The 25,452-nt window shown below is 34.3% G+C and overlaps 2 protein-coding genes and 2 long non-coding RNA genes across 4 annotated transcripts; 1 reads left to right on the top strand and 3 right to left on the bottom strand.

Moving 5' to 3' along the window:
• Positions 1 to 3,124: 3,124 nt before the first annotated feature.
• On the top strand, positions 3,125 to 6,851 carry LOC125810362 (putative clathrin assembly protein At5g57200). Its single transcript, XM_049489865.1, has 15 exons — positions 3,125 to 3,322; positions 3,441 to 3,510; positions 3,775 to 3,872; positions 4,034 to 4,172; positions 4,577 to 4,704; positions 4,795 to 4,887; positions 4,966 to 5,016; positions 5,117 to 5,182; positions 5,269 to 5,334; positions 5,430 to 5,510; positions 5,585 to 5,665; positions 5,755 to 5,937; positions 6,038 to 6,113; positions 6,198 to 6,319; positions 6,399 to 6,851. Exons 1-15 carry the CDS (start codon positions 3,242 to 3,244, stop codon positions 6,783 to 6,785), a joined length of 1,722 nt encoding a protein of 573 aa, XP_049345822.1. The 5' UTR covers positions 3,125 to 3,241; the 3' UTR covers positions 6,786 to 6,851.
• On the bottom strand, positions 4,638 to 4,999 carry LOC125810379 (uncharacterized). Its single transcript, XR_007441860.1, has 2 exons — positions 4,779 to 4,999; positions 4,638 to 4,684 (listed from the first exon to the last, which is right to left on the bottom strand). It is a non-coding gene; the product is annotated as an uncharacterized LOC125810379 (long non-coding RNA).
• On the bottom strand, positions 5,551 to 5,992 carry LOC125810373 (uncharacterized). Its single transcript, XR_007441859.1, has 3 exons — positions 5,882 to 5,992; positions 5,713 to 5,788; positions 5,551 to 5,677 (listed from the first exon to the last, which is right to left on the bottom strand). It is a non-coding gene; the product is annotated as an uncharacterized LOC125810373 (long non-coding RNA).
• Positions 6,852 to 7,048: 197 nt separating the features above from the next.
• Positions 7,049 to 16,901, bottom strand: LOC125809636 (ABC transporter D family member 2, chloroplastic). The gene is made up of 10 exons (XM_049489233.1): positions 16,674 to 16,901; positions 16,397 to 16,592; positions 16,239 to 16,306; positions 15,593 to 15,919; positions 15,309 to 15,473; positions 14,208 to 14,436; positions 10,098 to 10,336; positions 9,051 to 9,369; positions 8,477 to 8,748; positions 7,049 to 7,527 (listed from the first exon to the last, which is right to left on the bottom strand). Exons 1-10 carry the CDS (start codon positions 16,878 to 16,880, stop codon positions 7,342 to 7,344), a joined length of 2,208 nt encoding a protein of 735 aa, XP_049345190.1. The 5' UTR covers positions 16,881 to 16,901; the 3' UTR covers positions 7,049 to 7,341.
• Between the last annotated feature and the right edge of the window lie 8,551 nt (positions 16,902 to 25,452).

The following is a 25,452-nucleotide window of genomic DNA, read 5'->3' as shown; positions in this document are numbered from 1 at the left end:
CCTTCATGGCTCTTGCCTTATTTTAGTAAACCACATATAAGAATTGTAACACTCCAAAAATCTCTAAGTTAAAACCTGAATCATTCTTCTTTTGCATGTAAGTTCGTACCGGGTGATTCTTAAATTGTGCTTAGGTTTTAAGGCCAATTATTTAGTGTGGGAATAAATTTGGAAACGAATTAAGGTCACAAGAATCCCCTAGCACAAAGTTGAGTTGAAAGCTTCCGTACCAATTAAGTTTTGATATAAGATTCTACTTGGGTCAACTTCAAATGATCGTGTCTTTTGGAATATAGAGTGTTAGGTGGTTCATAACCTATCAAATTAAAGGTATTTGAGTCTTATTTCCAGAGCCACCAAATTTGCGTCATTCAGAATTTGGAGTTGAGAGTTATGATCATTTTACTAATCCAATGCATGCAGTGATGTTTTGGCTGATGGAAAAACACTAAAAAGGATCCTTTTGTATTTTTATCCCGAAGAAAATCCTAAACGAATTTGTTGACTTCTACAAGACCCTAAACAATCAGATGTTCATCTTTTAATTCTACATTCTCTCCTCTCTCAATCCCAAGGCAAAATTCTAAGGAAAATAAAAGCATAAGACTTCCATACAAGATTCTTTCAAAAAAATTTCAAGATTCTTTCAAAAAAATTTCAAGATTCTTCTTCAAGATAAGTTATTCTCCAAAAATTTCATTCTTTCCAACTCAAATTCCTTCGTATAATTATGAATCACTAATAAGAACCCTAATTCTTGTCATAGGGCTTGCTCTTTTAATGTTAAAAATCATGCCTATAGAAATTGTTTGTTAAATCATATCTATCAAAATCTTTGTCATAGATTTAATCTTTAATTATGATTTAAGTGTGATTTTCATTGATTTTTTCTTAACTAAGAGAAAACGGTCTACTGTTAGTTTGTTAATAACTGAACATCGCTTAACTGTCTATTATCAATATATATTAAAAATCAATTATCTAATTTTAACATTATTTTTTATAAAAAAAAATTAACTATTAATATGTATTAAGTAATTTGCAGAACCTTTATATGAAATTTCATGGCTTGTTTAAATATAATCACCAATCATCATGTAATTAAATCAAGGCTATTGAATATGTTTTAACAAGACATTGCTATAGTAGATTTCATGCCTATAAGATAAAATAAGAAATTCATTGTCATTTCATACATCTACTGCACTATTTTCTATATTATCTAGACATCATGTTTATAGGATTACTCAATTAATTTAAAATGATTTTCATATAAGTTTGTCTCCATAAAAAAAATATTTATTAGTATATATATGTTGTCATTTAAAAATTATGTTTATAGAAAATTTAAATTTTAGTAGCAAATATCATCAAATAGACATCATGTCTATAAATTTTAATGTATTATGTAAAGCTAGTGTCCTAATAACTAAAATTGTCATAAATGCATTTTCTTTATTGCAACAAACCTAGTAATATCTAATAATTAAACTTTTTCTCTGTGTTAATTAAAATATCATCATATAGACATCATGCCTATAAATTTATGTATTAAGACCCTTATGCATACACATTAATTGCCATGACCTTCATACTTTGTATTTGTTATCAAACATGTTAATAACTAAATTATTAGACACCCATATGAGACTTTTTTTTCTAACTACTCTCAAGTTCTATTTATTTTGTTTGACGATGTGTCTAATTAAGAACCTTAGGATTTCTTTTAGTCTAGAACATATCCTATTAGTAAGTTCAATGTCTCTTGAATCTAGGAGGGGTAGAGGGTAGATAATCGAAAATGATGGAAGTTGGCCCGAGTAGAAAATGACAAATTTTGAATTTGTCTTCCGTTAATAAATCAGACACTGATCCGAATATGATAAATTTAGTTTTAGTTCAATTCATTTTTTCTTACCTTTTTATTATTGTTGTCTATTAATTATTTGAGGTAATTTTTATTAGTCTTATGTGATTTTTACATACCTTCCGTACTTCTTAGTGTGTGTTTGGTACGAAGGTTTTCCAATTTTTCCATGTTTGGTTGGCTTAAAAGTTTTGGAAAATATTTTCCAAATCAACTCATTTTTCTCAAATTTAAGGAAAATAACTTTTGTTCAAAAATTAAGGAAAACATTTTTCAAAACTATACTTCATCCTTAAATTACAATATTTTTTTCTTACCCTACCCGTACCCCTTACCAGATCCTCCCCCTCCAAAAAAAAAAAAAAAAAAAATTTAAATTTTCTTATTTTTTTAATTTCTAATATTTTTCTAACCCTACCCCCGGACTCAGTCCCCTACCCCCAAATCACCCCTAACCCCCCCCCCCCCCCACACACACACACACTAGCTCCCAACCCAGGGCCATCCACATCATTTTTTTTAAAAAAAGACTATTTTTGAAAAATATTTCATTTTTTTGAAAAAATCATTTTTTATGCCACCTTCTGCCCCCCCCCCCCCCCCTCCCCCTTCTCCAAAAAAATATTTTAAAAAAATATTTAAAATTTTCATTTTTTACGCTACCTCTACCCCCTTACCCACCACCTCCCGTCAATTTTAAAAAAAAAAAAAGTTATTTCCGAAGAATATTTTAAATTTTAAAATTTTCTTTTTTTAGGTCAAATAATTTATCAATGCACAATAATAGATATTCATTATTTGTTATCACATTGTTTAAATGTCGATAGTTAATACACATTCACATAGGCTCATTGTTTGTCTTCACAAATAAAACAGTAGTTACCCAAGGAAGACATTAGGTATAATGAACCCCTTGCTTATTAAGTCTTGTAATTGTTACTCTAACTCTGTTGGTGACATCCTATATGGTATGGTGAAATAGAAATGATCAGGCAAAATAACCTGACTGTCATCAAGTGTTTTAATTATTAATAAAATTAATTAATTGTAAATAAGTAAATTTTATAAAAGAAAAAGACCAAAATGCACTCAATTAGATGATATTCAATATTCACCAAACGATTTTCATTTTACAACCCTCCTTTCATGCAACTTCATTATTGAAAACAGAAACCATGCATATAACCATCATAAGAAATCAGTTTTAAAGGGAGAAAGTATGTGTCATGCAATATGTGATTTCCAGAGAAAACAAAATAATAAATTAGAATTAGAATAAAGAAACCTCCTCCTTTATCTATTTTATCTCTATATATCTTTTGATCCAAAAAGTGATTTTGATTTTCCAAAATAGAAAAAAAAAAATCATTTTGAATGGAGAAAATTAGAAAAGCATATGGGAAGCTTAAAGATTCAACAAAGGTTGGCTTAGCCAAGGTCAAAAGCGAATTCAAGGTTCGCAAATATATACATAAAAAAATATTTTATTTTCAGAACGTGCATAAAGCTATGCTAAATCAATGCCATGTATTTCTAGATGGATGATCTTTTAATTTCTTGTTTTCAATTGAAGGATTTAGATATTGCTATTGTTAAAGCAACAAATCATGTTGAGAGCCCTCCAAAAGAAAGACATATTGCAAGTGAGTTTATTGAAACATTCCTCTCCAAAGTTTTATTTATATATAATTCAAGATCTCTTGTTTATGTTCTTTTAATTTGCCAAATTCATATATTTGTGATCAACTATATATACACATCCAAAATGGGACTTACATTTGTAATATTGTTTGCCTATATAGTAATATTAATCTCTCTTTCTCCTATCATGGGCATATTAATTGTTTCTGGTTTACTATTCTAAATATCGGAGATAACAAAAATATGGTTATTTCTTAACATTTCAGGAATTATTGTGGCAACATCAATTACATGCCCAAGAGCAGATGTTGCCTATTGCATTCATGCACTTTCTAAACGATTGTCAAAGACACGAAATTGGATTGTAAGTTTTCTAAGCTGATTTACTTAACTAGTATTATTTATTGAATCGTAAACAATGATAACTATGCCTCGATCCCAAGCAATATGAGATCAACTTCATGAATATCCTCACTGATCATGTCGTCTCTATATCTAATCTCATTTTCATCCAATATTTTTCAGGTTGTCATAAAGACATTGATTGTTATTCATAGGGTGTTGCGAGAAGGTGATCCTTCATTCAAGGAGGAACTACTGCGTTGCTCTCAGAGAGGGCATATTTTTCAACTATCAAACTTCAAGGATGATTCAAGTCATCTTGGTAATCTTGTTGTCTGTCCTGTTTTCATGTTTATAAGTAGGGTGAAAAGTTGATATATAACCGGCATAAAACATAAATATGTCCTTAACTGCTTGACCTCGTCTGACATCTATATGCGCTCCAACTCTGGGTGTCCACAAGTAGGAACTTAAACTTGTACAGAGTTGAACCAGTAGACACACACGTTCTATATAGCAATTCACATCCTACATGGTGTCCTACATGTTTATGTCATGTAGGACTCATGTGTCTACTTGTTCAACTTTATAGGAGTTTTAAGTGTCTACTTGTACGCAACCAAAGTTGGAGGGCATAGACTCCAGCTGAGGCCAAGTTAAAGGCCTATACAACCACAATTTCAAGCTTACTCATAGTATTGTAATTGTATTGTGTTTTAAACACAGGTTGGGATTGCTCAGCTTGGGTACGTACATATGCGCTCTTTCTGGAGGAAAGACTAGAGTGTTTTAGGACAATGAAAAATGATATTGTTGCAGAAAGATCAACCAAACCTTCAGTTGGAATAAACAAGGTGCATTTTGTCAGTCATTTGCATATATATTCTCTTTTTCATGTAAGATACATAGTGAAAACAATGTACATAACCTGAGTTTCACATCAGGTGCATTGTAGAACTAGGCTTTTGAATGGAGAAGAACTTTTAGAGCAGCTCCCAGCATTACAACAACTTCTTTATCGCTTAACTGGTTGCCAGGTAGTAACAACCTTTGCTGTTATAGCCGCGATAAACTCATTGTTATTCCAATTCTCTGATCTCTGATGAATTTTGCAGCCTGAAGGAGGAGCTTGCTATAACTTTCTCATTCAGTATGCCTTGGCTTTGGTATAGAAATACTACTTTTACCAGCTCAAGAAATGGACCATGTCGGAAACTTGTTATTATGTTCATCAATCTTATGAACCTCTAATTGTTCTTTTTGTAGGTGTTGAAGGAAAATTTCAAGATCTATTGTGCAATCAATGATGGAATAATCAATCTTGTCGACTATGTATGATGTTCCTTGTCTCTTCGATATCTCTACCTCATTAACCATTGCTCTTTCTGAACTTAACTTGCTACTTCATGTTCCTGCAGTTTTTTGAGATGTCAAAGCCTGACGCTATAAAAGCTCTCAGTATATACAAAAGAGCTGGACAACAGGTTGATAAACTTCATTTCTTTTGGATGTTCTTACTTTTTACAGATATGATATAAGATATCTAAGTTTCTTCTTTTTTTTTCTCCACTTAATGTAGGCTGAACATCTCGCTCATTTTTATGACTTCTGCAGAGGCTTGGATGTAGCGCGTACCTTTCAGTTTCCTACATTGAAACAGGTCTTTTTCTCACCTTTTTGGATAATGTACAATCTTCACTTGATCTCTCTTCATTCTTGATCTTTAATTTGCAGCCTCCTGCATCGTTTCTGGTAACCATGGAGGAATACATTAGAGAAGCACCTCACACAGATTCAATGCCAAATAACAGGCTGGTGAGAACTTAGCTTTACCAATTTGGTCACATATATTTGAACTTTACCTTCACCAATTTGGTTATAGTGTTTGCCTTTGTTACCTGCAGGAGTATCGCGAAACCAAGCAGAAACCTGAAAAGCCTGAAGAAATTGTCCCTGAGGCACGTGAAAACAAAGTTCCAGAAGCTAAAATTAGTGAAGTAGAACATACTGAAGCACAAGAGGAAACAGTACCTAAAAAGGAAGAAACACCACCACTGATATCAACAGAAGAACCTGTTGATTTGCTGGTATGCATTTCGAATTCACTGGGGACAGATCAAATCTTTGTTCATGGCTCGTGTCGTGTGTAATAGTCTTGCTCAGAACATTGTTAATCTTTGTGGACAGGGCTTGAATGAAGTAGATCCAAGAGTTGCAGAATTAGAGGAAAGCAATGCATTGGCTCTTGCAATCGTTCCACCTGGTAATACACACAACTTGTCTAAAGCAAGAGGGTGATTCTATTATACAGACAATTTTGAGTTGATGAATTTGAAATATTATACAGGCAAAGAAAATCCATCAGCTAATAATCAAGTGAGTGAAACCGGAAAAACATCAGGATGGGAATTGGCTCTTGTTACAGAACCGAGTAACAATAGAAGCCAAATCACACCAGATAAAGAATTGGTATGTCCTCTTTATTCATAAACTCCCAGAACTATGTGCATTGATTTCATCGTTACTTTACCATGGTGTTTTTTATCAGGCTGGGGGATTCGACAAGCTATTACTTGACAGCTTGTATCAGGATGATGCATCTAGGAGGCAAATACAGTTGCAACAAGCAGGGTATAGTGCAGGATATGGGTATGGGTATGGGTATGAAATGCCTGGACAGAGTTCAGTCAATCACAATGACCCTTTTGCAATGTCAAACCACATAGCCCCTCCAACAAGCGTACAAATGATGCAACAACAATACATGATGCAGCAGCAGCAACGACCACAACAAAACATGTTGATGGTACATCATCAATATCAAGGCCAATATTCTCAACAAACGTGGTACATGGGATCTTCCAACCCATTCGGGGATCCCTTCAGTTATCCACAAAACAACATGCCACCACGGGGAAACCATCCATTGATTTAGAGGTCTTTTTTCAATAAGAATACCATATTCTTTCGTTCTTTTTGGCTACAAGAATTCTCATTCTCCTTCAAAAGTTGTTACATTTAACCAGTCATGTTCTCCTTTTCATTGATTATTACATTCACTTGTGTGGTGAATTTGTTAATGTGTCTATAGTCTGGCAGCTTGAGGCTCTTTCTCATCCACTCTGTTAAATCTTTTTTGGTTTGCTTTTCTATAAGATCTACCTATTTTTTTAACCAGTCATCAATATAATTACATACATATAGAACATGAACTATATAGAAAACAGAAAATGTGTATCATATGATTTCATACGTTTCTTAATTGTATGAAAAAGTTGAAATGACATTTTGGGATACATTCATCAAGTACTTCTCAAAAGTTGTACTGCATTCACTAATAACGTCCATGTCCAGTCCCCAATCCCCATTGACCATACAGTAACAGCATAGTCAAGATTAAATTCTGGGAAACTTCCCCATGAGCAGAGTGGAATCCTATTAGCATCCAAGCATTAGTATCATGTACTAAAGGAAAAAATTATTTGTATGAATTACTGCTTCGAAAAATCGTATATTGGGTCCTCCTCTACATCCTTAAAGCTCCAATTCTGTTGGGTACTTGTACTATCAGCAGTAGATACGTGTAAGACCTTTTTATGGTATTTGTAGAGGGTTCTACGGTGGCCAATACTTATATACGTGATTCCTGCAGCTTGGATTAGCTGATATAGACGTGCCTGCAGAGACAAAGTACAACAAAGGTTTTTCTATCATCTCCAGTTATTTAGAAGCAAACGCAAGGAAACAAGAAATAATAAATAGAGTCAAGAATTGGATATGTCATTTGATTGTCGAAACAAAGTCCAACGTTTTGAGAGGAGAGATAGCAACAGATGTTCATATGGTAAAATTTGAGGTTTCATATGTTACTGCAGAAGATAAAATGATTTTCAAATGTTGACTACAATTGAAGTGCATTTTGAACCTAACATTGCTTCAGATAGTAAATTTCAAAGCTTAACAGACCTAGCAGCATTTCAAAGGACAAGAGGAGGTGGAGTGTTTTACCTATCATGGAGTGGAATATTAGCCTTAAGAACGGAGCGTAAGCCCACAACTTCTTTTTTTTATGTACTAAGAAATAAAACTAAATTTAAAAATAGCATATATATAAAATTCATATTAAGTCACTATTTTACAAACCACTGAGAATTATATTCTTTAGAAAAGATATAAATACAAATATATTATATTAGTCAAATATCTTCTTTCTTTTTAAAAAATTAAGATTAGTGCAGGAAACAGATTAAACAGTCTCCCCAGGGAGCATGCATTTACTAGGCAAATGTCCGACCTATGCTAGCATTAGCCAATTAGACTTTTACTTCCCATAGTTGTCTCGGGCACTTCGAGCTTGCCTCACACCAAGGCAAGCTCGCGAGTTACCAACTCCCCTTTTTAGAACGTTGGAATGAGGTACTTTAAACTTTGTGACTTATTAAGCCTGTACTGACTAGTGACTAGCAAGATTTATTAGTATATGATTCCAGCCTGTATGGACAGAGACCTATACCTGAGAAAAGTGAAGTGTACTAATCTGAAATCTGAATCAATGCAATCCACATGACTAAATGAACTACAAAATAGGACAGCAAACAAAATAGCATCTGCAAATCATTAAATTACCTCATTGGCTTCATCAAGAGCACTAGTAGACTCATCCAACAGAGCCAAAGTTGGTTTTGAAAGCAATAAGCGGCCAAAGGCAAGGCGCTGTTGCTCGCCAAGGGAAAGAACGCTCGACCACTCATGTGTTGAATCTAGGCCGTCAAAACGAGATAACAAGTGTCCAAGGGATACATCATTGAGAACTTGTAGTAGATCCTCTGATGTAGGCTTCTTTGATCTTTCATTCACACACCTTGCATCCCGTGCACGCATCAAGAATGGAACAGAATCTGTATATTGTCAGTTGGAGAAATTTCACCACACAGAATCTTTAAATAGCATTCTTCCAACAGGTAAAACGACATGGGGACACCACATAGAAATCTACATGTAAGTATATTTAGGAATCGGATATAAAGCAGTTCACATTGTATAAGAGCCAAAAGAAGTGAATCAACGCATAACTAAGCAGCAAGTGCCAACAAAGATGAGCCATATGAGGAATGACAACCTGTAATGAGACTGAGAACTTATAAGGCGTAACAATGGCATAAGAAAATGATGTTAAGCTATGGATCATAAGATGTCATACCACTTTGTTTAGCATCATCTGACAAGTTATCTGAATCTTCGGTCCATGTAGGATACAGCAACTGTTGTCGAAGGGTTCCCAAAACCATATATGGTTTTTGAGGAAGAAAAATTACGCCTTCAAAATTTCTACGTCCTGTGGAATCCCCTATGGTCTCATTAGTTGAAGTCACTTGATAAGAAACTACATCTGGAGAGTGCAGCATTTCCAGGTCTCCTCTAGGTCTGACATAAACTGTAATTGCTCCATTCCCGAAACTCCAAAGACCAGCTATCACTCTCAGCAATGAAGTTTTACCACTTCCACTTGGTCCTGTAACCTGTTAAAAGAACCATTAGCAGAAACATTTGAAAGGGAGATTGGTATTCATCTAGGGGCAAGGAAGCTGATAAACACCCCGGCTGTCAAAGGGGGAAACGCCTCTAAAACTGGAGTATTTGTTCCATGCACGTTTTACACCTTGAGCTATTTGCTCAATACACCCCAAGAACGCCTATGCACGCTTTATACCATAGATTGTCCACTTCTTTCCCATAAAACATTTTTTTCAATTTGTCCCATGTATAATATATTGTATTGTTCATATATTATATTGTTAATTAAGAAGTTGGAGACTTTGAATAGTATTATGTGCACATCATATGTCTAGATGGTTAAATCGATCATTGTATCTATAATTTTGTAAAAATAATCTCTTGCTTACCAAATTCCTTTTAGACAGATGAATATGGTGTGTAGCTTGATTAGGTCTTACAATTCTTCTCTTAATGGTAGAACAAAAAATAGCAAAGGATCACTCATTACCTTAAGCAAGTTGCGGAGTCCTAGACTATTGCTTTAAAGACAGGATGGAATATTAACAAACAAATTTGTTGACCTTATACGCCATGCTTCAGGACTTGCATTCTGCCTGTGATGTGTAAATATGCATCACCCTAGGCCTTCCCTCCTCTTAATATATTAATTGCCATTAACAGTACAATTTTTCCTTTCCCTAATAAAGCAACAAATGACATAAAAGCTGAAAGTGGACATGTCAGAACTCACCAGCAAGTGATCCTTCTCAAAAATCTCAAAAGACAAGTCCTTAATTAGAGTTGCTTCACTTGGTGTCTGTACAGTCAAGTGTTCAACATGAAGTAATTTTACACGCTTGGAAAGAGGCATAGATCCATTTGAGTGTAGCCCATTGGAAGAACTTATTAAGCAAAAGTTAAGTTGGATCTTTTCCTTGGAGTCTTGATCACCTTTTTTGCTGTTGCTATCCAAAACATCATCAAATTCACCTGCACATTTTAATGGTGTCAAAACGGTTTGCTGAATGCTTATTACTGCTTTAGGGCAGTGGGTCATGTTAGACGGAAATAGCAAAACTGGGGAAACTAAAAGAAGAAACAAAGTTGAAGAAAATAAAATTTCAGGGAAGAAACAATTGAAAAGTCATTGAACTTAAAACATAATATGACAAGAGACAAGAGAATGAATTTAACATCCTCTCTCAAGCATCTTATAGTGGCAAGCAATTATAGTTTATATATATTAACTACTGAAGACCTTACGAGCTCAGCTTCTTTTATTCAAACATTTTAGTTTTCCTATTCCCATATTATCTTCATAGTACATCATAACCATGCTATGTGCAATCCCAGTAATGATTCAATATTTCTTCTTGGATTCAAGCATAAAGTTTGATTTACTAGGCATTTTCCTCAGCACTAGTCCTCAATTCTTAATACTAGACTTCCCCACCAAATGGTCCTAAATTGCTAATTAAAAGCAGTTAGCCACATTATTAACATCGTTAATGTCATCATTTTGCATTCCCAGAATTGAAGGCATCCACTTTCTGCTTTAGCTCGAAAGCAAGCTGGCAACGCTATCAATTTTCTGTACCTTTGCCTAGTACAGATATAAGGGAAAAGGCTCAAATATGCTATTGAACTTTGAGAAAAGGCTCATCTATGCTATCCGTTAAAAGTTGGGCTCACCAATGCCACAGTCGTTCAACAAAGTGCCCATTCATGCCATTATTTTTTAACGCTCCGGTTTGATGATTTTGCAAAACCATTTTTTCCATGTGGCCTCTTATCAAAGGTCCACGTCACCAAAATTAAACCAGCCAATATTAATTATTCCCACCAGTATCAATACTTCTGCTTGGGTATCTCTTCAGAGATGATGAACTAGGAGGAGATGGTGAATCAGATTCCCCGTTGATGACCAATATCGGCACAAAATCTGCTAGTAGAAGAGACGGAGGATAAGGATTCTGAGGTGGCGGAGCAGTATGAACAACAAGTAGATCCAATGACTTCAACTGTGAATTTTTTGGACTTAAACTCACCAGCAGAGAAATGCTCAGCGATAAAGACCTAACTGGTGAGCCCGAAGCGGAACTGGAAGACGAGTATGAAGAAGATGAGCTCGACCCACCAAAACTCTTCACCTCAATGGAGGTAAAAGCCCTACGTGACGCCGATCCAGTTCCAATCAAACTTTCTCTGCCATTTAAAGATTCTCTTGGAGGGTAAAACTCCTCATCGTCTTCAATTCTACAGGAGACTACATCTGCATTCCATGATTTAGCCTCAAACTCTGTCCATGTAGTGGTGCCAATGAGTGGATCTCCAGCGAATCCATTTTTCTGGAGCCGCGGCAGTACCAACAGTGACTCCATTAATTTGGTGGCGTGAACCTCTAATAAGAGCCCACATGGAAAAATGGTTTAAAACCATCAAACCGGACCGTTAAAAAATAATGAGATGAATATGCACTTTGTTGAACGGTAGTGGCATAAATGAGCCCAACTTTTAACGAATGGCATAGATAAGCCTTTTCTCAAAGTTTGATGGTATATTTGAGTCTTTCCCCTAGATAAAATAATAAAAAGGCAGAAATAAATGGCTTCAATAAGATTATATGTTGCCGTTACAAAACAATAGAACATAAATTCAAACTTGAAGAGCATAACTTGAATACATAGATGTGTTCTTAATTGAAATATCACATTTGAGAAGAATCAATCATCAAATCGCAATGGATATTAAAAAAAATGGACTGTTTGGTAACTTTAACGTCTAAGATTACTTCGTCACTTAATAACACAAAAAAAAAAATAATAACAGAAATGTTTGAGAAAACAAGACAAAATGGAGCAGAAAAGAACTTTGGGCTACAAAGATTACTTTATCACTTAAGACAAACACAAGAAAAAAGAACTAATGACCAATCTAGAAACTACACAGCAAAGGCCAGTTCACAGTCAAGGTCTTGCTACTGGGACCTCAATTCTAACCAGATAGCAACAGACACAGACACAGGGCATTGGAAAGCAATATGGAACGCCAAAAGTCCACCCTAAGTGACTTGTTTTCGTTGGCTAGTATGCAGGAAAGCTGACCTCACCAATGAAGCACTACAAAAAAGAGGATGGCAGATTTTTTCTAAATGTTTTATGTGTGAACAGAAAGCAGAAGTCAACAGTCATTTGTTTCTACATTGCAATACTGCCACAAGCCTATGGAACCGTTTCTTGTGCATATTAGCCATTAGGAGTTAGCAGATTGATGACCAAGACAACCTTGGAGTTGATGAATCACTGGTCAGGAGTAGGCAAAAGAGGGAGACAAAGAAGATTGGTGGAAGACAATACCAGCTTGTATATGGTGGACTCCGTGGAGAGAAAGGAATGATAGGTGTTTTGAAGATCAGAAAATCAACATACAGAAGATTAAGATGAAGTGTATAAGCCTTCTATTTTTTTGGTGTAAACAAGAGTTGGTAGGGAGGACAGTAGATTTAGTTGATTTTAAAGGAAACTTGTAAAAGTACCCAAATGGGGGTGGTGCTCACCACGCTGTGGGATGTAAGTTTCCAATTCATCATTTTTTGGATGATGAATTTTTTGTGTGAAACCAAATTTACCCTTTTCTCAAAAAAAAAGAAAAAGAAATGCCTGAGAAAACAAGACGAATGGAGCAGAAAAGAAACGTTGGGATAGAATTGCAACTAGCATTTTGGGTTGGCTAGAGAGAAATCAAAGATATTTTGAGGTAAAGATGTCCATATTCACACTCATAGAACAAGTACCTATTCTTTCTGGTTTATGGTGAAAAAAATAGATGTATATGAAGTTATCGCTCTATCGCAATCCCTCTCCCTTCATTTATAAAGGGACATTGAGCTTTTGCATCATCAGTACTTAGAACCTTCTTGGTGCTACTTCGGTGGAATAACATATCTTACTTGTGAAAAGAAAAAACACACAAGTACAGATCAAAAAACAACTAGGGAAATTGTGGTGGGAAAACAAGAAGTTCATAATATAAAATGGATATAGTATCACAGTCCTTGCCCAAGCAGGAGTTGCAAAAACATAAAACACATTGATTCAAAATCTGCAACCAACTAGCTTTTAACCCTTGTAACTCCAACTGTTTTGGTTCTACGCAGCTGGGACAGGCTAAAGCCTCATCAACCAGAAAAAAAGAACGCCTTAATCCCAGAAAAAGAAGCTGGGATCAACTATATGAATCATCAATATCCATCCTTCCATTTTTGCCTGTCACATTTCAACCCTTATCGATTAAATCGTCATAAATCATGTGACCCACCCAACCCCAAGGGTAGTTAGAAAAGACCAAGACAAATGTCACATTTCAACAGTCTCATGTAGGATGTATGATAATTTTTTGTGGGTGACAAGAAAGTAAGGAAAGACCTCTCTTATGAGAAGGTCAAGTTTCTCAAGTAACTTAATCCCATGTTATCCGACATCTATAAAAAGCCTACAAGTAATACAAATTTTGGCAATTCCAAAGGTCAGAGTCTAGGTCTAAAACAATCCCTTTTGGCACTAACAGAAAAAACTAGTAACATTAGGCACTTGAGATGCTAATTGGGTTGGTCAGACAATCAACACAGTAAAATAAACTATGCAGAATGTAAACCCTGTGTAATCAAAACAAAGTCACGTCACGTCACATCAGCAAAGAAAAAGTCAAGATCCTCCACATTGCCAGATATTCACGTATATTCCCTCCCTCCAACAAAATGGATCGACAGATGCTCCTCTAAGGGATTACATTTAATAACAGTATATTCAGTAAACCTTTTCCATGTACTTGGAGAAGAATGCACCATCCAGAAATAACATACCTAGTCGGTCAATGACGGCTGAAAAGGCACTTAAAGCCTGAAACTGATAGACAATGAGAGAGAAATCACCAAGAATATGATTGAAAGCGGACACGGATTGATTAATAACCCCAAACTCGATTTTTCCAGAGAAGTACATAGGTGCAACAACTGCGGCAGGAAGAATTTGAATAAGATAGCGGTAGCCACTGGTGAAGAAATCCAGATTTCTAGAAGATATCAACAATTGCTGCCAAATTATCAAAAGCAAGAGAATCAATTTTGAAATTCACTAAGAAAACAAATATATAATTAAAGAACATACAGCACTAAACATTTTCAAAATGCATCAACATGTATGAAAGAAAGTCAATAACGTTCAAAGGGAATACTAAGATAAGGTATATGGAGTTAGTTTTTTTGCTTCTGATTAATTAGAGATGATGAGATTGCAAATCTCATATAAAGACACAACTCAAATAGATCACTCCTTTGCTTGCATCACAGCGCATCCTTTAAAAGATTCTAAACTACCCTTGAAAATGTGATCTACTTAGAAAAAAAATCCTAGCTGGCAAAAGCACAAGGCAATTAAAGGGTCAATATGGTGACAAGAAATCAGAATGCATCCTTTTGCTGAAGAAAAACTTGGAAGCATCCGTGTGCCCAGATAGAGAAGAAACATTACAGAGGATTCATACAACTCCCAATTAGTTCGGGAGTGAAGCATAGTTGATAGATGTAATAATGTTGAGAACAACAGAATAGATGTATTAATAGTTGATAAATGCTGGGTGGGGATTGACTGTGAAGAGTCTCAATTTTTACAAATATGGACGTACTCTCAATTTTTTCATGTTAAACAAAATGGAACTTACTCCCAACAAGGTTATATAAGTTTAGACAAACTGAGATCAAAAAGAAAAGAACTTACAACTTCTTCACCTAATAATAATATTGGTCCTCAGACAACCCATTATTCAGTGTGTGACATAAAACAACTTTTTGCAACAGAAGTAATATAGGAACAACTGTTGAATCACAAATGTGACATGATATGCTTCAATGCAGGCAAAAACTGAGAGAGGTGTAGCACCAAACAAACTGTTAAGGTCTCCGTACATTCAGGTTTTCAAAAGCGCTTCTGAAACGACTTAACAGTAGTTGCATCTCATTCTCTTCCCCTCCATAAAATGCAATTGATTCAGCATTTTCTCGAACGCGCACAAGACCATAGCGGAAATCTGCTTCTTTCTTCTCTTGCAAAAAGTTGAGGCTCACCAATCCCTGAATAAACCACAATTCCCATCATTTGTAGAATTCAGAAACATGTCTTGCAACTTAGAAGTTCTCTAAATGATGTATTAGTTTGAGGTTCAACAGAAATATGAAAACAGAAAAAGCACCTTCCCAAGGAAGACGCTGAGAGCTGTTCCACCAAGTGAATATGCAAGAAGCACCCCAAAAAGTGGTGGGTAGATACCGAACAAGATATTGCTAAAAGATATTAAGTCTATAGCAGCATTGAAGAGTGTCAATGAAAATGACAGAGCTGTTCCTGTAAAGGAACTTAAATCGTCAACAATTCGCTGATCTGGATTATCGATGGTAGACTGAGACTGAATTTTGTAAAATGTCTTATTCTTCAGATACCGTTCCATGTAATAACTCGTCATCCAAGATCTCCACCTTAAAGATAACTTCTCTCGTGCATAATCTCTCAACACGAAAAACTGCAAAATACATAAAGCTCAAAAACTAGAAAATGTACTATAAAAGAAAATAGAAAATTGGTGGCAGGGAAGTAAAGGTCACAAGACCTCATTCCGTTAAGTACACATGCATATATATAGTGTGATAAAAGGTAGTGGTCCTTCTGGAGAAAGTTTCAAGGTATACTTTTTACTGATGACATGATACTCTTTTAATCTATACTATCACCACTGTGTCGTTTACAATGAAACAGAATGCCAAGTATCCAAACTAGGTTGCAAAAAATTTGCAAAAGACTACGAGGAGCTATACCTAAAAAATATGGAGCAATGAGCTCACCGGGATACCACCAGCAAAACCAGCAAGGTAGTATAACAGTTGTTTGGTGAACTGTTCTTGGTCTTTGTCTTCACAAAGTTAGATCAATTAAATAATTAGTACAACAAATTCTAAAACAAAACCAACAAAAAACGAAAAAATGGGGAAAGAATTCGTACTGGCAAGTGCATTATAAAAGTCACGGCCGAGGAAACTGAAGCCAACGCTAATACCAGTGGTTCCTAAAGTAAGGGCAAAAACAGCAGCCAACTGCAATCTCGCCTGAACTTTGTCATCAGAGGACCAATACGGTACAGCAACCTTCCAGAACCTCCGCATAAGTGATTGAAGATCCGGTGGCTTTCTTTGCTCATCCTGATTATTTTTAACAATATATCGATTTAAGGCTCTGGATTATGGATAATTTCAGATCAGGAAAAAGGAAAAAGGATGAACCTGAATGGGTGGTGGTGGTGGTGGTGGTGGTACTTGCGGAGTTGTTGTTGCTGCTGTTGATAATGAAACTCGTCGTCGAGTGGTCAATGTCTGAAACCTTAAGGATGAGCGATGACTGAACTTCGAATTGCTATCCAAAGTGCTAACAATATTAGGAGAGACGTTGAAGAAAGGAGATTCTACAACTAGTTTTGCTTGGGTCCCCATTGATAGAGGAGCTCTGTTCTTCTACTTGCTATTTCTCAAGCGCACGCATTCATTGTATTGCTTTGTCAGTTTTTCTTATCCAAAATAGCCTTTGATTTGCGCGGTCCATATGAAATTTGCAGCTCTTACGCCACTTGTTAAATCACCGCAACATTGAATTCCGATTAAGTTTAATATATCTAATTAAAAATCAAATAGTTTCAATCACTGTATCACGTGTCTTAAGTTTGCTTTTGTTAACTCTACATTTTTTTAGTAATGATTTTCGAGTTATCTATGAGTAGATCTATTTTGGTCCTCTCTAGATATAATAATTGTAAAGTGGAGCACTTTTGATCCAATTAATATAATAAACTTAAAATTAATACTTCCTCCATTTCATTTATGTGGCACCATTTCCTATTTGGTCAGTCTCAAAAAGAATGTCATATTTCCTTAAATGGTAATTATTTAAAGGTACAATTCTTCTTTTATCCTTGTTGGTCCCACTTAATCTTAAAAATAGTATTTTAATATATTTATGAGGAGAGAGAAAAGTGAGTCTACTTTTTAATATGATTACTTTTTGAAAGGGCAATTTAGTAAATATTTTAAAGTCTTCATTTATTTCTTAAACTCCGTGCTCAGTCAAATATTGTCACATAAAATGAGACGGAGGGAGTAGTGATTATCAAAAAAACATTGTAAAAAATAATTGGCTTTTGGATTGATGGAAAAAATTAATTGAGCTAAAAATCGAAAAAGTAAAAGTTGATAGAGCTCAATCGACTTTTTAGAAATTAAAACATAATTTTAATTTTTTTAGGAAAATGATTAAGCTCAATCAATTCATTGATTGGTTTATTGAAAAGTTTGATCAGAATTTTGATCAAGTTTGATGGGTTTCTTGGTTATCTTTAAGTAAAATTCGTCTTGTCTAGTCAATTATATTTAAAATATCGCGAAATATCTAATCGAATCGATCGATTATTTTCATATTTTTTATAGTTACTGTTAATTTTTGCCTTAAAGGCTTTCATTAGGTCTTATTTGACTTCATTCAAAACTGGTTGTGTACCGATCAAGCTTCCTATTTTGTATCCTCAATAAAAAAAAAAATTGTTTTTGAAGGTTTCTCCTTTATCATCTCCGGTAAATATACATCCGCTTCAATAATAAATACAAATCATATAACTATTGTTTGACTCCCTATAAATAATCTTCTTGGCATTATTTAAGAAGACTCTTTTTTCATAAGTGGAAATTTTTTAAAATATGATTTATAACAGATTTAAGGTAAACAAAAAGGCAATAAATCAATTATGAACGGATATTCTTAAGTGAAATCTGAAGTAACTTTTTGGAAACCTACTCTAGCTTGAGGTATTTAGCTCCTCATGGTTCATTTTTTTGATTTCATGTGTCTTAGTCATTCTCATGTTTCCTCATGTATGCATGCACATGATGAAAAGTCTAATTTTTTTGAAGATGTGATTTAGCTCAATTAATTGCTTCATGAATATGTGCATTTGAGTATAAGTTGCATGTATGCCTTATGAAATAATGTTTTGAATATGTTTTAGTTTGGAGTCGATGTTCCTCCTTGGTTATGTGCATTTAGATGAAGTTGTATTCTTGTTAGATTATTAGTCTCTCTCCTACTCTTTTCATGCTAGTTGAGTTCCATTTGTGGATCAATATTCCCAAGGGAGAGATATTGTAACACCTCGAGCTTCAGAAAGGTAAAAGTGAGATAACGAGCAAGTCCACAAGTCTAAAACAGGACAGAGACCCTTCACGAGAACCTAAATAATCTGTTAGGACATCACTGGTTGTTTAAGGCAAGTGGGTTACTTGTTTAGGGTTTTCAGGACCCAAGGTCACCTGGACGGTCCCCTAAACAACTAGTATAGAGGTGGACCGACCATTTAGGGGACCAAGCCCAACCGTTTAGGCGCTGCCAAGAAGGAGGTCTCCTAGACGGTTCCCTATGCTGCTATTGAGGCCTTGTACGAACCGTAATCTTTCTTTTAGTTGACTCCATCAGTTTTTAAGTTAAGGTCATATTAGTCTTTCCTCAAAGTGTTTGGTACCTAAACAACGTCGTTTTAAACACTATTTCAAGGCCTATATAAGTGAATTAAGTCCTAATACTATCAATTCTAAATCATTCACCAAATTCATAAATTGTCCTCTAAGATCACCCCTAAAATCCTCTCAAGAGCTAAGGAAGAAGAAAGCAAGGGTTTCACTTCAAGAACTTCAATTCACCATTGATTGTGGACATTCATCACTAAAGTATGTTAGTATTCAACCATGAAGTCCTTTCCTCCATAGGGTTCCTAAAATCTCGAATTTCACAAATTAGACTCTCAATTCAAAGTTAGGGTTTTATTCAATCTTAGTGGGTTCTTTTTAATTATGAGTCAATTGATTGTTTTCTATATTTTTATACATGAATTGAAGTAATTACATGATTTTAAGTAGAATTCATATGAACCCATGCATGATCCGTGATTTTTAGACTATGAACACATGATGAAGCTTATAAATTATGAAAGAAAAATTTATGAAGATATACATGTTTTTATGAAGTTGATGTAAATGATTTGAGGATGCTTTTAGAGTAAAGCATTTGGGCTGGGCATAAATACCAAAATACCAAACCGAACCGAATTATTTCGGTATTTCGGTTTTGGTATTTCAATTTTTGGTTTGGTTTTCGATTTGATTTTTTATATTTTCGGTATTTTGGTTCGATTTTCGATACGTAGATTTTGTTTTTTTCAGTATTTCGGTTTAACCGAAATATAATATATATTAATATTATATTAATTATTAATTTTAAATAATAAATATTTTATGCAAAATTAGGCTAGTTCTCAAATAATTTGAGGCAAAATTAGGTCAGTTTTTTTCAAACGCCGCACGTCAAGTAGGTCACCTTTCAGTTTTCCCTCGGCACTTTCCCACTTTTGACTCCGACCAGCGACATCAAGGCAGCGACCAGAAGCAGCAGGCCAGCAGGCGACTGGCGACCAATAGCATCCGACCGGCGACTAGCAGCACTGCAAATAATGTATTTGATATTTTGTTTTCAAGATTTCTTATGTAGTTCTTCCCTAATAAAAAACTAAACTAACAAAAGTCGAATCGAAACAATACAACTGAATCGAAATAATGAAAAAATCGAACCGAATCGAATCGGTTTGGTTCGGTGTTTGGTACACTTATTCCAAGAACTAAAAACTAAAAAATCAGGAAAAAAAACTGAAACCGAACCAAATTACCGAAGGCCCAGCCCTATAAATTAAAGCATCAGCGTTGTTGTGTAAGGTTTTCTCATATACAACTAAGAACATGATTGTAAGGATTTCTCACAAAAAGGATTCATAAGGTTGAAAGGTTTTCTCACCTAAGTTAAATCAAGGTAATGATCTATTCTAAATGAACTCTAACTTAAATTGGTTGCTTAATTGGACCTTTTCATGGATGATGATGTGACTATGATTAATGAATACTCTGTGGGAATTTACTTAACATCGAGTGGAATAGCAACAATTACCCATTTCCCGTAAACTATGTGCCACCATGGGATGATTGTCTCAATTAGACATAAGCTAGTGGATCCACTTTAGCTCAGATTCATTGTTCTTACCTTGGCAAGTAAGGATATCCCTTTTCATTGTGGGACAGACACTGCATTCCATGTTATAGCTCACATGGTCTATGTCGGTTACATAGTAAACTTCCCATAATAATGAACTAAGGTTATTTTATGAAAGTATATCACAAGTGTTTTGAAGATGTTGTGTCTGCATTAACCATGATTATGACTTATGTTTTATAACCTCTTATCTTACGATTTAGCTTGGTCATTGCATGTCATGTAAAGTCCTTTTAGCATGATTTCATAACTCTTTTGTGTTGCTATCATACTATGTACATTCCATGTACTAATGCATACTTGCGCGTACATTATTTTACTAATGTAGTGTCCGAGACTCCTATTTCTCACACTCGTGGCTAGTTGATCCATTTGCCACTTGAAGGTTAGTGAGTCCTCATGTTTCAAGGACATCGACACTTTTATTTCTTTCTTTATTTCAGTTTTCAAACTTTGTATGTGATGTATGGGTTACATCATAATCACTTTTTTTGATATAATATATGGCTTATTTAGACTTATGTTAGACTTTTGCTTTTGTCAAACTCTTTTATGATATAAGACTGTTTCTTTGAAATTTTTATTTCTATTATCTTGTATGATGTATGCTAAGTCGATTATGTAGGACTTTCGAGGTTCTATACGTCATGTAACGCCTATGGTATACTTTGGATCATGACAATTTGATAGATAAATATATTTTTTTACCATATGTCTCCACTCTTTACTCTTTATATATGACATTCAAAAGACATATATATGTATAAAATGAGTAAATTGGACCTCTATTAGATAATTACGATATAATTTAAGCTATATATATATATATATATATATATTGTGTGTGCGCGTGCGTGCGTGCGTGTATATATATGTATATATATGTGTGTGTGTATATATATATGTATATATATAAACTAAAGACCTATTAGGACATTTTATTAAAATGAACAAACTATACAAAGAAGTGGCCCAAAGTGTCCATATAACCTAGAGAGAAATCACAAACAATCATCAGAATTGACAATGAAATCAAGTCATCCTCGCCGACATTAAAGGTAATGCTTTCTCCATTTAGCTAAGCAATCACTTAATTTAAGTCAGAAAATTCCCTTATCCTCGATTGTTGCTTGTTCGTTAAAAACTAATAAATGTCATATGAATTCAGAAGCTTCTTGCTCTGCCTAGAAAGTTGAAGGTGAAAGTTCAATGTTAATCGAGCAAAGCACATTGGCGTGATAAGGTAAATCTTCGTGAACTTATACACTTTTCTAATATGGAGCTTCAATAGTGTGTGTGCGTGCGTGTGTGTATATATACGTGTGTATATATAAACTAAAGACCTATTAGGATATTTTATTAAAATGAACAAACTATACAAATAAGTGGCCCAAAGTGTCCATATAACCTAGAGAGAAAACACAAACAATCATCAGAATTGACGATGAAATCAAGTGATCCTCGCCGACATTAAAGGTAAGGCTTTCTCCATTTAGCTAAGCAATCACTCAATTTAAGTCAGAAAATTCATGTATCCTCGATTGTTGCTTGTTCGTCAAAAACTAATAAATGTCATATGAATTCAGAAGCTTCTTCTCTGCCTAGAAAGTTGAAGGTGAAAGTTCAATGTTGATCAGGCAAAGCACATCGGCGTGATAAGGTAAATCTTCGCGAACTTATACACTTTTCTAATATGAAACTTCAATAGTGTGTGCGCGTGCGTGTGTGCGTGCGTGCGTGTATGTATATATATACAAACTAAAGACCTATTAGGACATTTTATTAAAATGAACAAACTATACGAATAAGTGGCCCAAAGTGTCCATATAACCTAGAGAGAAAACATAAACAGTCATCAGAATTGACGATGAAACCAAGTGATCCTTGCTGACATTAAAGGTAAGGCTTTCTCCATTTAGCTAAGCAATCACTCAATTTTAAGTCAGAAAATTCTCTTATCCTCGATTTTTGCTTGTTTGTCAAAAACTAATAAATGTCATATGAATTCAGAAGATTCTTGCTCTGCCTAGAAAGTGGAAGGTGAAAGTTCAATTTTGATTGAGCAAAGCACATCAGCGTGATAAGGTAAATCTTCGTGAACTTATACATTTTTTTGATATGAAGCTTCAATAGTTATCTAGATCTAACTTGGGTTCTTTTTTCAATGCAAGATTGAGCTGATTTTTAATCGATCTCAATTTTAGTGATTTCAAAACTCTCATCAGACGCTACAGAATTGAGATCCAAGACGAGGAAAAACCTAATCAACTCTTCAAAGCGATTTCAAGAAAGATCCAAAGGTATTTGTGGTTATTTCTTTACTTAGCTAAAGGAACATATAATTGTTGGTTCTAATTAACCTTTGTTTAAATAAAAATTTTACAATGAAATGAGCCTAGTACAAGGATGATACCATCATTAGTAGGTCTTTTATTAAAATACTGATCAAAAGTGCTGAACAACTAAAAAAAATTATAACATGTAGATTGATGCTTTGTTGAGATGTTCCTTTGTTTTTGAATGTTGTGTGGATGTTTTCCTACCTCTTTGATGATGTGAAACCCCTAACCTCAATCTGATTTCCTATTAGGGATGTATTGAACCTTAATTGTGGAATTTGTTGTTTGTCTAGATTGAGTAATGTTCTAGCTTGAGATGATAGCTCCTGAAAGTGGTTGTATTTAGCTTCTGTACCTATAAAAAAAAGCTTCATCAATTAAACAATCTGCTAGTGTATTGCCTTCCTTAAGGATGTGAACAAAATGCACTAGCTCTTTCTCCTCCAAAATCTATTTTGAAAGATTGGACAACCTAATATTTGATTGGAAAATTATCTTTAGAGAAACCAAAAACTTGCTCTATTATCCACTAGATTTTCTCCCACTTCAAGGAACATGAAAAAGTTATTTTTCTCCTTTTTAATCTATTGTCCATATACATATTTATACTTTTCGAAGATCTTCATTATTTGCTTAAGAGACTCTTCCTCTGTTGAAGTGAAAATAACAATATCATTTGTATAAGTCAGATGATTAATGTTTTGACTTCATTTGAGCAATTCATATCCCACAAAGGACTAATTTTTCAAACAATAAATTTAAAGCTCTTAAAATAAATTATGAGGATAGAGTAAACAAAGTTGATGACCGAGGGTCCCTTTGTTTCACCCCTCTAATAGAAAAGAATTTTGACGGACCATTAAACAATACATAATACCAATTATTAGCAATCAACACTTATATCGTGTGTGTAAAATAACATGAAAAGCCCATTTTGACTAACACTCTAATAAGGTACTGCCAATATACTTTATCATATATCTTTGTCATGTCTACCTTTATAATAATATTAGCAGGCTTTCCTCCTTTCCTAATGTCTGTGACAATCTCTTGAGTAAGAAATACATTTCAGTTATGCTTATACCTTACACAAATTCTGATTGGTTAGAAGATATCAGTTTAGGCAATATCTTCTCCAATCTCCCATGACTGACTCTAGAAAGAATTTGTTTATAAAATTACTCAGACTTATAGGTCTTATGTCTGGATAAGTTTGAACTAGGTATTTTTTAGGAAAAAGAACTAAATGAGTATGAGTGAATGATCTGAGGAAAGCTTGACCTTGAAAGAAACAACAAACCAATCTAAAGATGTCCACCTCACTATGTCCCAACTCTTATGATAAAACAAACAATGTAAATCCATTAAACCACTAACACTTAATTAAGTTTAAAAACTACTTCATTTACCTTCTCAATAGTAAGCATCTTGCTGAATAAATCATTATCTTGTGGTGTTATTAGACAAGGTATATGCTGGAAATATCTTGATTGGTGCCTTCATCTTCTCTAGAGAATTGATCGTCGTACCATTTTATAGCTTCAGTTATCATAAGTTCTTCATCTTGTATCCAATTATCATTCTTGTCTTTGATTTTTTTGATCTTTAGTCTAATTCTTCTTCCTTTCATTAAATTATGAAAATATCTAGTGTTCCTATTTCATTCCACAAATCAATCAATGCCTACTTTTTGTCCTCAATATTCTTCCACAAAGTGTAGATATTTTTTTTTTATTCTGCTTGATTTTGTTGAAGAATGCAATTGTTGTTACTTGGATCTTCACATCTAGTCGATAGCTTATTGATTAAGCAAAAAGACTTAACATAGCTTATTAATTAAAAAGACTTAAACATCTATTAACTTAGTTCTCTTTTAATTCATTCGAATGTAATTCAATCTAGGAAAAATTACGTGGGTAATTAGTTAATTAGTTAACATAACTATAATATAAATTAATTAAGGTTCACAACTTAATTTTAACTGTAATTACGTGCGCATCTCTCCTCTCTTCCTCACTCTCGCTTCTTTCCTCGTTTATACTGACAAATACAAATCAACATACATATATATAATTATATGACAAATATACAAATGCAACCACCTCTCTCCACTCTCTGTACTCTCTCGGTTGCCTCTCTCCTCCTCTCTCATTCTCGCTTCTCTCTCTCCTCCCTCTCTCAATTTCGCTTGGCACACACACACTCTCGCTTGCCTCTCTCCTCCCTCTTTCAATTTTCGCTTGTCAGACACACACACACATTAGTTACATATATACATATCAACTACAAATCTTGAATAATGCATCTTTTATTCTCACTATATATTAATAATGTGATATTTTTTTAACAGAAATGCTCAATTGTGGTATAGTTAATTTAATTTTTCTAAGAAGCGAATGCTTTGAAACATTTTACAGGAAAATGATCAAAATTACCCCTCAACTTTTGTTTACTAGTTAGGTTTACCCTTCATTATATTATGCCATCATTCATACCCCGTAGTTTAAACTTAATATACATACCCCTATTTGGATGAAAATTCCCAAAAATTAAATGAAATTACCCGATTTGTTTTAAAAACAACTTA

The sequence above is a fragment of the Solanum verrucosum genome, unplaced genomic scaffold (assembly GCF_900185275.1).
Source record: "Solanum verrucosum unplaced genomic scaffold, falcon-dt-bn FXZP01000276.1, whole genome shotgun sequence".
Taxonomy (NCBI): Eukaryota; Viridiplantae; Streptophyta; class Magnoliopsida; order Solanales; family Solanaceae; genus Solanum; species Solanum verrucosum.
The sequence above is the reverse complement of the archived record's forward strand: the minus strand, read 5'-3'. Positions and strand labels throughout refer to the sequence as shown.